General features: G+C 46.6%; 2 protein-coding genes across 2 annotated transcripts in view; both read right to left on the bottom strand.

Moving 5' to 3' along the window:
* LOC105559733 (T-box transcription factor TBX20-like) overlaps positions 1-6,236 on the bottom strand; it is a 70,368-nt gene extending 64,132 nt beyond the window's left edge. Inside the window, exon 1 of the mRNA XM_012008256.1 lies at positions 5,642-6,236. Coding sequence (XP_011863646.1) covers positions 5,642-5,822 — 181 coding nt within the window. The 5' untranslated portion in view covers positions 5,823-6,236. The remainder of the gene's footprint in view (positions 1-5,641) is intronic.
* On the bottom strand, positions 5,870-6,678 carry LOC105559737 (serine/arginine-rich splicing factor RSZ22A-like). Its single transcript, XM_012008262.1, has 2 exons — positions 6,530-6,678; positions 5,870-6,350 (listed from the first exon to the last, which is right to left on the bottom strand). Exons 1-2 carry the CDS (start codon positions 6,676-6,678, stop codon positions 5,870-5,872), a joined length of 630 nt encoding a protein of 209 aa, XP_011863652.1.
* Positions 6,679-12,091: the final 5,413 nt, after the last annotated feature.

Below are 12,091 nucleotides of genomic sequence, written 5' to 3'. Positions count from 1 at the left end.
TATGCTGTGCGCGCCATTAATTTACTATCTTAAAGGGAATGTTACAATAAATCATGTAATTTTAACATCGGACAGTAAACTGAAAAAATATTTAACGGAAACATAATTTCATTTGAATGGTAATTTTAACGTTTTGAAGTAAAATTACAAATCACTACGTATTTTAACGGCGTAATTCGAAGGTTAAAAATGACCACCGATTTTCACAGTAAAGTGAGGCTCAAATTTTTATCAGTGTAGGTAAGGTCCAGGTTCAAACCCAGGCCGAGGTAATATTTTTCGCAGTAAATCTCTTTAATTAGAATTTGCCAGCCATCGGTCGTCAAGCCATTTTCTACATTGGTTAATCAATTACTGGCGTTAAGTAATTCCTTACGTAACTCGAATAACTTTATCACATAGAACTTTATGATCACTTTCAATATTATACTATTGTAGGAACAGAATTTCGTGTAATATCTTTCAGATACTCTGCATTTTCGTTAGCGTGACTTTCGACTTGTTTACACACGTCTAAAGATTCCGCTAAACACATTAAACGAAATATTGACACAGTCAGATAAACCAACGAGACCTGTTGATAATTTCGAACAGACGTGTTGAAGATTCATGAACGTCTATAGAAAAACAAACTGATAAACGAATCGACCGGACGAAGTACTTCTCGTTCGTCCGCGAACGAATCTTTCAATACCTATGTATTCTCTGAAGTAAAGGCCTTGTCAAAATCATGCGTTTAATAATTCAAATTCTTTCGCCATAGAAACTACAATAGGAATTTTTCCAGACCGGCACTTTCTCGTAACGCACGATACACGTGGCCCTTCCATTTTTCTCGACATTCTCAGCTCTAAGACTGCAAGCAATGCGCTCGTAAAAATTCGGTCGGAAGCTCCCTAAAGAATTCTTTAATCTCGCTCTGTTCGAGTGACGCACTTCTACATTTGTGGGCGTGGAAAGCCTTCGAGAGAGCTTTGAGAATTTAAGTTCTATATCCCATAAAATTTTCGCTCTATAGCTCTGCAGTTCTTTCATTCTCTACGATGCTACATTGTAGAGATACAGAGCTACGTTCATATTCCTAAAACTTCTCACCGAACATTTCTGAAATATGTATCAAGATTTAACATCAAAATTTCTGGAAACTTCAGTTTAGTGTACATATGTATATTAAACCACATACATATGTATACATTTTCAAATACACATGTATATTAAGCAATATACATATGTATACTGAAATAATGTATACTAAAATAACATATGTATATGAAGCGATATAAGTGAGTTCAGCTACACCGAATAAATGAATATTACCCTCGTATATTTTTATACAGTTTACGCATCGATATTTTCTTATCTCTTGTCTTTTCATTCCACACTTTTATTCATTTCTACAATATTTTCGTTATATTTTGTTGTCACATTTCAAACTATCAAACATACTCCGTAGTTGAATCGTACAACCTTCCGCCCACGAAAAACGTTACATGGAAAAGAATGATAAAAACGGCAACTCCATATACAACTCAAGTTACACGAAGGTAAAATTTTTTCACCGAATAATTGGAACGAGGCCAGTTTTATGTAAAAGGCGCTGCTTGCGTAATTTCTCAATTCTGCACGCAGTTCTGCGTTTCTTGGCCACGAGTCCCGTGCCCAATTTGCATCGGGTTTCTTTCGTCACCGAAAAGTACTATAAATCTGCGAAGGGGGACTCGAGAATCCGATCTCGCTAGATCACCATCTGCTTAGCGCGTCCAGCGTACGGCTCGTTAATTCTGGTGCGAACAGGTAAAATTTACGCGCAATTTGTTGGCAGCGATTCGCCGGCAACAGCCGCGGCCCGACGTTCCCGTTGCATGAGTGCGAACGCTATTTCGGACGCTAATTATCGCTCGGCCTGCCAAACGGCGCGTTTTTCTTCCGGCGCGCTCGCTCGCGACGAGTCGCGTATTTCCAATTAACGGGACGGCGCGCGTCCACGTTTTTAGACCGAAGTTAGCGGAAAACTCAACTAGCCCACTTAATCAACTGCACAGTGGTTTTAATTAGTTCCCTTATCGAACGACTCCCGAAAAAATCATTATCTTGAGTGCACACGGAGAGAATCTTGTCTTAAAGTTTATCCTGAAAATTATCTAATCTTGGGACAACAGGGCATTTAAAAGAATTTTACGAGTTTTTTTAAATTTGATATTTTACTAGTAAAGTAAATAAGTATAATCACTAGTGAAATGTGTATGGTAAAATTTAAAAAAAAAAAAATTCGTAAAATTCTTTGAAATGCCGTGTCGTCCCACGATTATATAATTTTTAGGATAAATTTTAAAAGAACATTCTCTCCGTGTAAGATTACTATTGAAGGATTTAAGAAGTTTAAAGCGGAAAAAATTAAGCTTTTTGGAAATCCTAGGATCCACACGTTCAAGATACTTGGTTTGATTTATGAAAAACAAAACTCGATTAGGAGAAAGTCCTTTCTGACAATAAGTTTACGTTCCACACGGAGAGATTTTTTTAAAATTTACCTGACATTTCTGATAATTTTGCGAGTTTTACTAGGCACTTTAGTAAAATTTCAACAAACTCTCATAAAATTCTTCAAAATTCCACGTTGTCCCACGATTACATGATTTTCAGGGTATATTTTAAAAGAAAACTCCGCGTGTAGATCAACGCAGCTAATACGTCGATTGCGTTTGCGAAAATATTAGCGGAGATAACTATGATTACAGGCTCGAGCATGCCTGCGCGTTTCGCCAACAGTTAGGCTAATAGCTGAAATGTTGAAGTTAACAGATGGGAAAATGTAATAGTCCGTTCGCTCTCGGACGAAACGCAGTCGCCGTCGGACAGAAAAGCGCCGTCGTAATGCGGACGGGCTGCTGTATACTCCAACACCAACGGGCTCTAAATAAGCTCGTTAAATCGTAAACTCAGTTACCTCTAAGATGAACCCGTAACTTAACCCCTCGCAACCCGAAAAGACTTTTATTGCGGCGCTAATAACCGCGAGACGGTTTGATTCGCTAAATCGAGTTCTCTGCGACGACGCACGACGAAGTGCGTGTCGTTTCTCAAGTTACCAGATACACGGACAATAATTGGAATTAAACTGTTAAGCGTAACAATAATTTTCAACTGAGTAGATAAGGTCGGTAAATAAACGGAGAGGAACGCGAAAAGAACCAAGGCGAAAATTCAAGATTCACAATAGCAACTTAACAGTCGGACGTTTAACTCGTTTCTTTCATCACAGGTCCACTTATAGACTGATCTCTTTCGCAAGGTCGTATCTCCATGTGAAACAATTTCCGGTTTTTCTGTTTGAACGCTCGTTCTGGTCCTAAATGATTGTTTAAGCAGAGAAACCGAAAATTGCGTGACATCGAGGAACATTGCTGGGACGTTTCTCAATGTTGCATAACAAAAACAAAATATAATACAACACGTGTTAACCGAGGGGCAAAGGCATTGTGGTGTACAGATTTGCGGCATTACCGGGCATTACTAAGCATTTTTGGGCATTCACGGGAAGAAAAATGTAGCTGCCGTAACTAAAGACCTACATGTGGCACCTAAATTTCAGCTATAAAATATGGACAGCTATTATTTAGCTGTGATAGATATTTTGTTACTGTGCCTATTGTATTAGGTGCGACAGTAAAAAAGGTTTGCTGTGGTTTAGAAATTTATACACTGAGAAAAATTTCCGTCGGATAAACCAATTAAATAGTGTTTCCGACGGTTACTTTTTCCGATTACGTTTTCCAATTACATTATGGATCCATCCGATGAAATTTATCCGACGAAGTGCACCGATGAAATTTGATCGAAAAATCGATCACATCCGATTTAATCGGATATATCCGTTTGTTATTATGTAATTGGATTATCCGATTATATTTAATCGTACATTTTTCTCAGTGTAGTTACGACGGCAAAATACCTTTAGCAAACCATGATTAGCCACGGTAGCGAAAATTTTTTTTTCAGGCCCCTTGCTGAGGGCATTATAGAGATAAAATAAGATGAAACAGGATAAATGAGATAAAATACAAACAGCAAGATTTAAATCTTGGAAAATAGGATAATAAGATAAATTAATGCCCGCCGGGCATTGTTAGTGGGCATTGTTGTACACGATTTTCATCAGCGGTTTACTCCTGGGTCTTACACAAAGTGTAAACAACTTCGCCGACGGTCGCTATATATTTTTTCCGCGTAATCATCAACTTTTCCGCGCGAAACTGCGCCCAATTCGCGCGGAGGAGAGTCTGCGAAGACGAAACTTCCGTTAAGGGGACGCTGGAGTGACTTCGGCACCTTTTGCATTTAACACTGTCTGTTTCGTAGAAACATTTGTGTAATGCGCGAGTAAAATGGCTCACGTGTACGGATCGAAAGCAGCTTGCTATTCCGGCTAAATTAAAGAAGAACGTGGCATCACATAAGTTTATAAGTCCAATAAGAAATAATAGTGAGCCACGTGCTACATGTACTGTATGTTGCTCACTATTGTTTCTTATTAGACTCACAAACTTAATTTCAGTGATGCCATACCGTTCCTTAATTTAACCGGAACGGCAAGCTGCTTTCGATCTGCACACGTGAGCCATTTAATTTGTGTATCACACGAATGTTTCCACGAAACAGACAGTTTCAAGCGCAAAAGGTGCAAAACTCCAGCCGTCCTCTGACTCACTGCGCGGGAGACGGCCAGTTGCAGTGAAAACGAAGATAAACGAATCTCACCGAGCACCTTTTCGTAGCCCGATCGGACGAAATTAGGGAGCTGTCTTCGTGACGGACTACATTACGACGTACTTACGACACCGTGAGGATACGATTAAATTGTTTTACGACGATGCTGCAAAGTGCGTTCCACCGTTTACGACCATCGTCGCTGCCGGCAGCGACGCGCGAAACGAGCCGCGTTCGCGTTTATCACTCCAGAAGCGTCTGACGTTTCCATCGGTGTGCACCTTCGTTTCTACACCGCGTTCCCCGTTCGCGACAGTTTACTCTTCTCGCGCTTTCCCATTGTCGCGCCGCGCCACGGAAATGTCGGGAACAGGCCACGAGTGTCTCGCGTTCGAGAGGATAATCGACGCTGACGCCTCCATCTTGTAGTCGAGGGGCGCAAAAATTCACAAAATGTCGATTGACAACCGAAAAGAGTGCAGTCGCATTTCCCCCTCGAAACGACATTTCACAATCCGATGACATGGCAGCAAAACTCCAAGCAACTAAAGACTTCCTGTTTGTCAACGCTTTTATCTTATCGTTCAGCTAGCGCGTTCGTTGTGTCGGGCTGTCCGGCTGATTATTATCGATGAGCAACGAATCATCCTAATCGCGCAAATCAGGCTGCTCCGAAAACGATTCTCGCCTCCGCTCTTCAAGAGCCCCACCGTCTGCCATAATAGCGCAGTGGTAGCTTCTTTACCTTTTCAAAAAGAAAAACCAGCGTCTTCTACCAAAAACGACTCGACGCAGTATTCAATTTTGTGAATCTTACGCCTTACGACAGCGCGTAGAAATGACGGGCGCTTTGCTGTCCGCGGCGAAAGACGCGCGCCTACTTCGATGACGAAAAGGCGACTTTTCGTATCAATTAAAAGACAAAGGGACTCACCTGTCAGCAGCGATTCAGATCCAGATCCGTCGAATTCCGCGTGGTCGGACAAGTACATTTGCCTGCAAACAGAATCGACGCCACCCTGCAGGTGGTAATGCCCGAAGGTCGAAACCCTGGGCGCCATGATGGCCGCGATGCTGAAGTCCGTCGCTTTTCCCCTCTCCCCCTTCGTAGGCATCCCTCCTTGCACGACGACACTTACTCGTACGCGTCCCGGCGGTCTCGTTACTCCGATCTTCTTGATCGATCGGCGCTTCCTCTCGTCTCACCGTTTGGCCTCTCCTCTGCCTCGAGAGAAATGGAGAGAACCACCAGAGCCTCACCACGGGCCAGGCTTGTCAAGTCTCTTCCGCGTTCCTGCCTCTCTTTCTCTGTCACCAGGCGCTCCTCATCGACATTACCGCTCGCGGCAGCCAGAGAGGCGCGTCTCCGCGAGTATCCCGTTACCGCGCGGAGGATTTGCCCGCGAGTTCGACCACTGTTTCCACGACCTGGCTGCGAAAAAAAACGCTCACGCTTCCGCTGCGGGCGTCGTCGCCGTCGGTCACCGATCGCTGGACCCTTGCGAGGAACGTAACGGCGCACAACGCGTCTGCGCTGCTCGGCTTCCCGGACTCCACTGGCTGGCCGCTCCTCCTCCCACGCGCCGGCGACTGCCCCACCACCGGGCGTCGGGAGGCACGGCGGCGCCGCGCAGCGTGGAGATCTGCGCGCGCAGTATCGATCGGTCTCGGTGGGCGGGGCGGCGGAGGCCGGCAACCGACGCTCGGCCAATCGCGCCCTCTCTCTTCCCTCGGCCCCGTCGAACCGCCGCACGAGCCGTGGGGTCTCGTGACGCGGCGAGGGCGGCGCGCGAGGGACGTCGCTTCTCCTCGCTTGCCACACCCTGCGGAAGCGGCGGCGAGGACACCGCCGCCGCCAACCACCACCGCCACCCACCACCGCGACCACCCACCACCACCACCGCCGCCGCCGCCGCCACCCCTACCATCACCACCGCCACCACCACCGAAGCGGGAGTCGAGACCCGACATCGAAGCCTCCCCACTAGCTGACGACGGCTACGTGGGTATCTCGAAGTGGCGTGGCAGCGACACGGTGGCCGCGCAACGACGAAAGGGAGATCGATCGACCTCTCGCGCCGGATGGCCGGCGTTCATACGTATCTACGTATGCACCTCCGCCGCGCTCTCGCAGTGGCGTAGCGCGCGGAGCTGGCGAGGAGAGCAAGAATTGCACGACTCCGCTTGTCTCTTGATTAACGCGAGCACCTAAACCACCGTGCGCGCGCACGCACGATGCTCTCTAATTACATGATTCACCCTACCGGAGTGAGAGACGAAGATCGGAGAGGGGACGGGAACGCGCTTTACTTGATGATCGTTGTAACCCTGGATCGTCGTGTTGCATAACGAGTGCTTCAAACTGTTATCCTGTCGAGCATGAAAATTGATTCGCGCGCGAGATACGGGGCGGGCGTAGGAGCTCGTTTGAGGAGAATTGAGTCTGTGAGTCCTAAGGCCGGTATTCATAGTCGATTCTTATTTCAAAATCATCTTAAGTGTTGTCTTAAGACGCTAATACGGCTCTGTGATTGGTTGAAAACACATTAAGAGTATACTTAAGGTAATCTTAAATATAAGAACGGACTACGAATATCGGCCTGAGGCCTGTATCTACGATGCTAGAACTTGGCCTAACCTGAGTAGAAATGAAATTAGGCATGCCTTATGTATGATCAGGGCCTGATAGGGAGGAAGCAAGGAATGCCCTAATAAATTCCTGACATGTGCCTGATCCGGTGCGCCTGATTCCCTCGTAGAATTTGATAAACGTTAACCTGAATGTATAGCACTAGTACCACTCACTGCCGCAATGTGGCGACCGCGTGTTAGTCTTTCTCGTAAAAATCATCTCGTATTACTATAAGAGACGAGCCGATATGGTCCGTTAGCGAGTTGTCTGGATCATAGATAAGCTTCGATGACCTGAATATACTTTTGATGACTATATGTATAATGTAGCGTAATTAAAAAATTGGTTTAAACATTAAACTTTTTTAATAGGAGCCTACTGATGCCCTACTACCTCCTTATTAGAAATTGTAAGCCGTAACAAGTGGCAAGTCATGAGGTCTCGATAAGGAAAACCTGATCAGGCAATTTTTATTCTCGATTACATTTACGATGGCCCCATCATCAGACAAGGGCTGTCTGATGAGTGCCTGATCAGGCATTAAGGCATCCTTATTAGGCCTCTACCAGGACCCGACTAAAATTTCTGCTCGGAAAGATCTAGTTCCGAGAAATGTGTGGCCAATCGACTTGCAGCTTTTATGGAAGAGCTGCAAGTTGATTGGCTACACATTTCTCGAGACTGGAACACGGATCCAAGTTGTAGCATCGTGGACACGGGTCTTCATTGAGACTCTCGGCGCGAGTGCAGCTCGACGCGACGTTACACCTCTCGAGACGGAGGGTATTTCCGCGTTGATTTTCCTGGAGTGGGCAGCGATAGCGCCAAGAGAATTTATTTAAGCGGAAAAGCAGAAATACGACGGGAAATGCAGCGCCGGCGCACGTAACGCGTAGCTAAAAGCTTTTCGCAAGCGGTTCCGGGAAACGAGGAGGGTTTGTGCCGAGAATAATCATGAGGACCTGCCGGGCGGTGTAACACGTCGACAGTGCGCAATCCGTTTACGCCTGCAGTTCTGCGCTGTAATTTGCGCGAAAAAGATGGTATCTTTGGAAAGTGTCGCTTGGACACCGCGCGGCATAATACGCGCGTCTCCGCCGTAGTTTTTTGTTTGACGCCAACCTACGCGTGTTCCATCGTTACGCCGGGATTACGTCGACCTTCCCATCACCTGCGACATGATTGATAATGCCCTCATCGCGATTTCGATCTTCTAAACTAGACTTCTAGAGTGCTGCGAGACCAAATCCTGTCCCTACACTAAATATATTTAGTCACGTGTGCTATTTAGTTACTTTTAACATTAGAACTATAGTAGAAAAATTGTTAAACGACACCAACTGGCAAATTCTAATTAACGGACCGTCTACATTGGATTAAGCAGTAAGAAGAACTGAAGTAGGAGTAAGAAGTGGAAATGATTAATTTCTTTACTCCTACTCTTACTTCTTACGCCAGGCTTACGATCCTTAAAGAAAAATGCGAAAAATATTACCTCCGCCAGGGTTTGAACCTGGACTTCTCTACACTCCAGGCGGGCGTCTCGCACCATTTCGACCACTGAGGTATGCATGTGAGAAGCCCGCCTAGAGTGTCGGGAAGTCCAGCTTCAAACCCAGGTTAAGGTAATATTTTACGCAATAAATTTCTTTAATTAGAATTTGCCAGTTAGTGTCGTTTAACCATTTTTCTACATTAGTTAATCATGTACGGGCGTTAAATAATTCTTCACGTTAGAACTGTGTATAAATATAATAGAAGAAAGTCCTCTATTATGAGATAGGATCTTAATATGGGATAGCGGGGTTTCTATTAAATTAATATGCATCATCGGTTAATGCCACCATGAGTTTAGTGCCGTTGGAGCGAAATCTGTTTAGAAAATTTACGGTTAAATTGTATAATCGTTGCGAAAAAAGATTTGCGGTTGAATTTGGGTGTTGAAAACCTGATGCTATCTCTCATATTAGAAACCTATCTCAAGGTTTCAAAACCTTCTTCTTTGAGGAAAATTTTAGTCGATGGTAATTCCGAAATATTCGTATTAGCATTTGTGAATATGAAAAATTGACGACGAACATGTTACTAACGACACTGTGGACATTTCGCTACGTCAGAAGTTGATGGTCTCCGCCCCAGTGTTTTGCGGTGAATTTTTACTCGGGGCACATACCGCGGAGCTGTAAAACGCGATCGAGTTCCGCGAAGCATTATCGTCATCAGGAACGAGGGAACGAAACGGGGTGGAGGGACGGAAAGTTAGACGTTACGGCGAACGGTAATAAAACCGTCGAAGACGCGATGGGGACCGTTAGTGGCTGCGTCTGCGACCGTCTCTGGTGCATCTCGATCGATCAAAACGCCACAAAGTGGGCCTCAACGAGACAATTTCGACCCGGTCGGCGGGTTACGTTCGTAGATCGGCGAGAGGACCGGCGAGACGAGCAGAGAGAAACAGAGAGAGAGAGAGAGAGAGAGGGGGGAGGGGGGAAGATTTACGGTATGTGTTTAGGCACTTAGGCGCTTTGCCTAGTCCCTTTATTATACTAATTTCTCGGGCATGTCAAAATATCTATCGCGTATACACCCGAGCCTTCCGAATTCTATTCGACACGCTGGGTGCCCCCGTAGTCGAGCAGCACATAAAAGGCCCCCTAAAAGCGTAAAATATGAAGCGGCCGGACGGACCGCTCTCTCGGTCCCTCTTCCTTCATCCTTCAGGATTTCAGGTAGCCTTCGGGTGGGGTGAAGCCTAGCTCACGCGCTCGCGCGCAAGTCGTCAAGTTGTCCCTCCGGTGAACCGCAGGAACAGGCCAGTTCTCCGGAACAATCCCCTCTGACCCGCTTCTTCCTCGTGCCACGAAGCGGCCTGACTTTCGAATGGTGTGTGTCTTTCGAAGCGGCTGCCGAGACGTGTCACCGTCGTCTTTCACCGTCGTCACCCGTGGCGAAGTCTACCATTATCTAACGGACTACTGTATCCACTTAACTACGCATTCGGGAGTCGTGTGGATTCACATTGAGAACGCACTGTTAATCGGACATTACAACCGTGCGGTTACATCCAATAATGGATTCAGGTAGATCTTTTCGTGGGACATTGAATTTCGTCACGCGTGAATACCGTATGTAGACATAACGCGTAACATCGTCTCCCTAAATTCGAATGACATTACTGTTTTTATTTCAGATGTCGGAATAAATTACACTAGTATTGTCAGAGTAAATTACATATCGGTAATATTAATACGCTGATGGATAGCGATTTTAAATGATATAAAATATGCCCTCTACTAATTTCGCAATAGCTTGCCCAGCGAAATGTACGGCGAACGGCGTCGATTTTCCTTCCCTCCAATTTCACCGCGAAAGGTAGAACAATTGCATTGACGTTTGCAATCTCGGTCGAATTTTCAAAAATTTCCTTTCTCCCGACAAACAATTTTCCCGAGCGCGGCGGTGAGTCGGTCGCTTCTACGCCGGTTGTTGCTCGCGGCAACCGGCTGGGACGGCGGCAACAGCAGCAGCTCGGATGCAAATTGCATCTCGACGGTTCGCGGGTGGGAAAAATAAACGAGAAATAAAACGAGCGCGCCAGCGGGGCAGAGAGGAGGCGAGCGAAACCCACCGGAGCGAGGCTGCTCGATGACGGGGTCGGGGGATGCGAGAGGGGAAGGTGTATCATGGACGGAACGGCGCGAAGGGAGGGACAGGGAGGAGAGGGCGAACGAGCGCGTTGGCCGAAGGTGGACGCGGAGGGCCGGTAGGGCCACGACAGGGTGCGAGTCGCGTAGGGAAGAGGGTCGCGGGGTACGCGGGGATCATTCATCATCCGAGGAGAAGAGAGGCCTGCGCGAACACACCACCGTACCGCATCGCACGGCCGATGGTGGTGGGAAGGCTGCGGCGTTGGAGGAGGCGGCAGGCCACCCACGCGGAACGATCGGGTTCGGTGGCGGTCCTGAAGCCGAGTACACCGACACCAGCGAGACTGATCTTATCGCGGTTCTCTACGTACGGCTGGCGCCGCGGCCAGGTGATCGGCGTGTTACGCGACGGCCGCGTTAGGCCTCTGATAAATTATTTTACAACTTTTGCGTTATCGTGGAGGCCGCGCACGAGCCGTAATTCAGGACGGTAACTGAGACTCCGTATTGGCCGCACCGTCGCCCGACGAGCACGGGCTCGAATCAAATTATTAATAGTCGATATACGTTTGTGCGATTGAGGAACACACACGCAGCATTACGGTAGAAATCCGCGATATAATTGATGTTAAAGATACGATAGGAAAAACTGTATAAAGCTAAGTCTCTTTATTGCATAGGAAAACTCCGATGTATCGTGTATACGATACGTTGAGATAATCGAAAATAATGTGCTATTACAAGTTTAGAGTCTCGACATCGGAGTTTTCCTATGCAATAAAGAGACTTAGCTTTATCAGTCGCGCTTAAGTCAGTCCCAAGTTGGGCCTCTTTCGAGCGCACGCTGGGGAAACCAGTCGAGCAGAGTTACAAACTCCGAGCCCTCGTGGCACGAGCTTCTCGGCTGCTCTTTCGAGTGGTTTCCAGAGAGGGTAAACACGCGATTCCTCTCCAACCAGGCCACCCCCGCCCAGCCTCGGGCGATCCTAATAATAACGATGAAATTGCCATTTACGGCGATAACGAGGAGGCGAGGATGTCGAGGAAAGACATCGAGTTTCCTGTCGGTCGGGGCAAAAGAAGAAAAAGAGATGACGAGAGAGGG

Source organism: Vollenhovia emeryi, unplaced genomic scaffold (genome assembly GCF_000949405.1).
Source record: "Vollenhovia emeryi isolate VEMERY1.0 unplaced genomic scaffold, V.emery_V1.0 DF939256.1, whole genome shotgun sequence".
In the NCBI taxonomy this organism is placed as follows: Eukaryota; Metazoa; Arthropoda; class Insecta; order Hymenoptera; family Formicidae; genus Vollenhovia; species Vollenhovia emeryi.
Note: the sequence above shows the minus strand (reverse complement) of the source record. Positions and strands in the feature narration are given on the sequence as shown.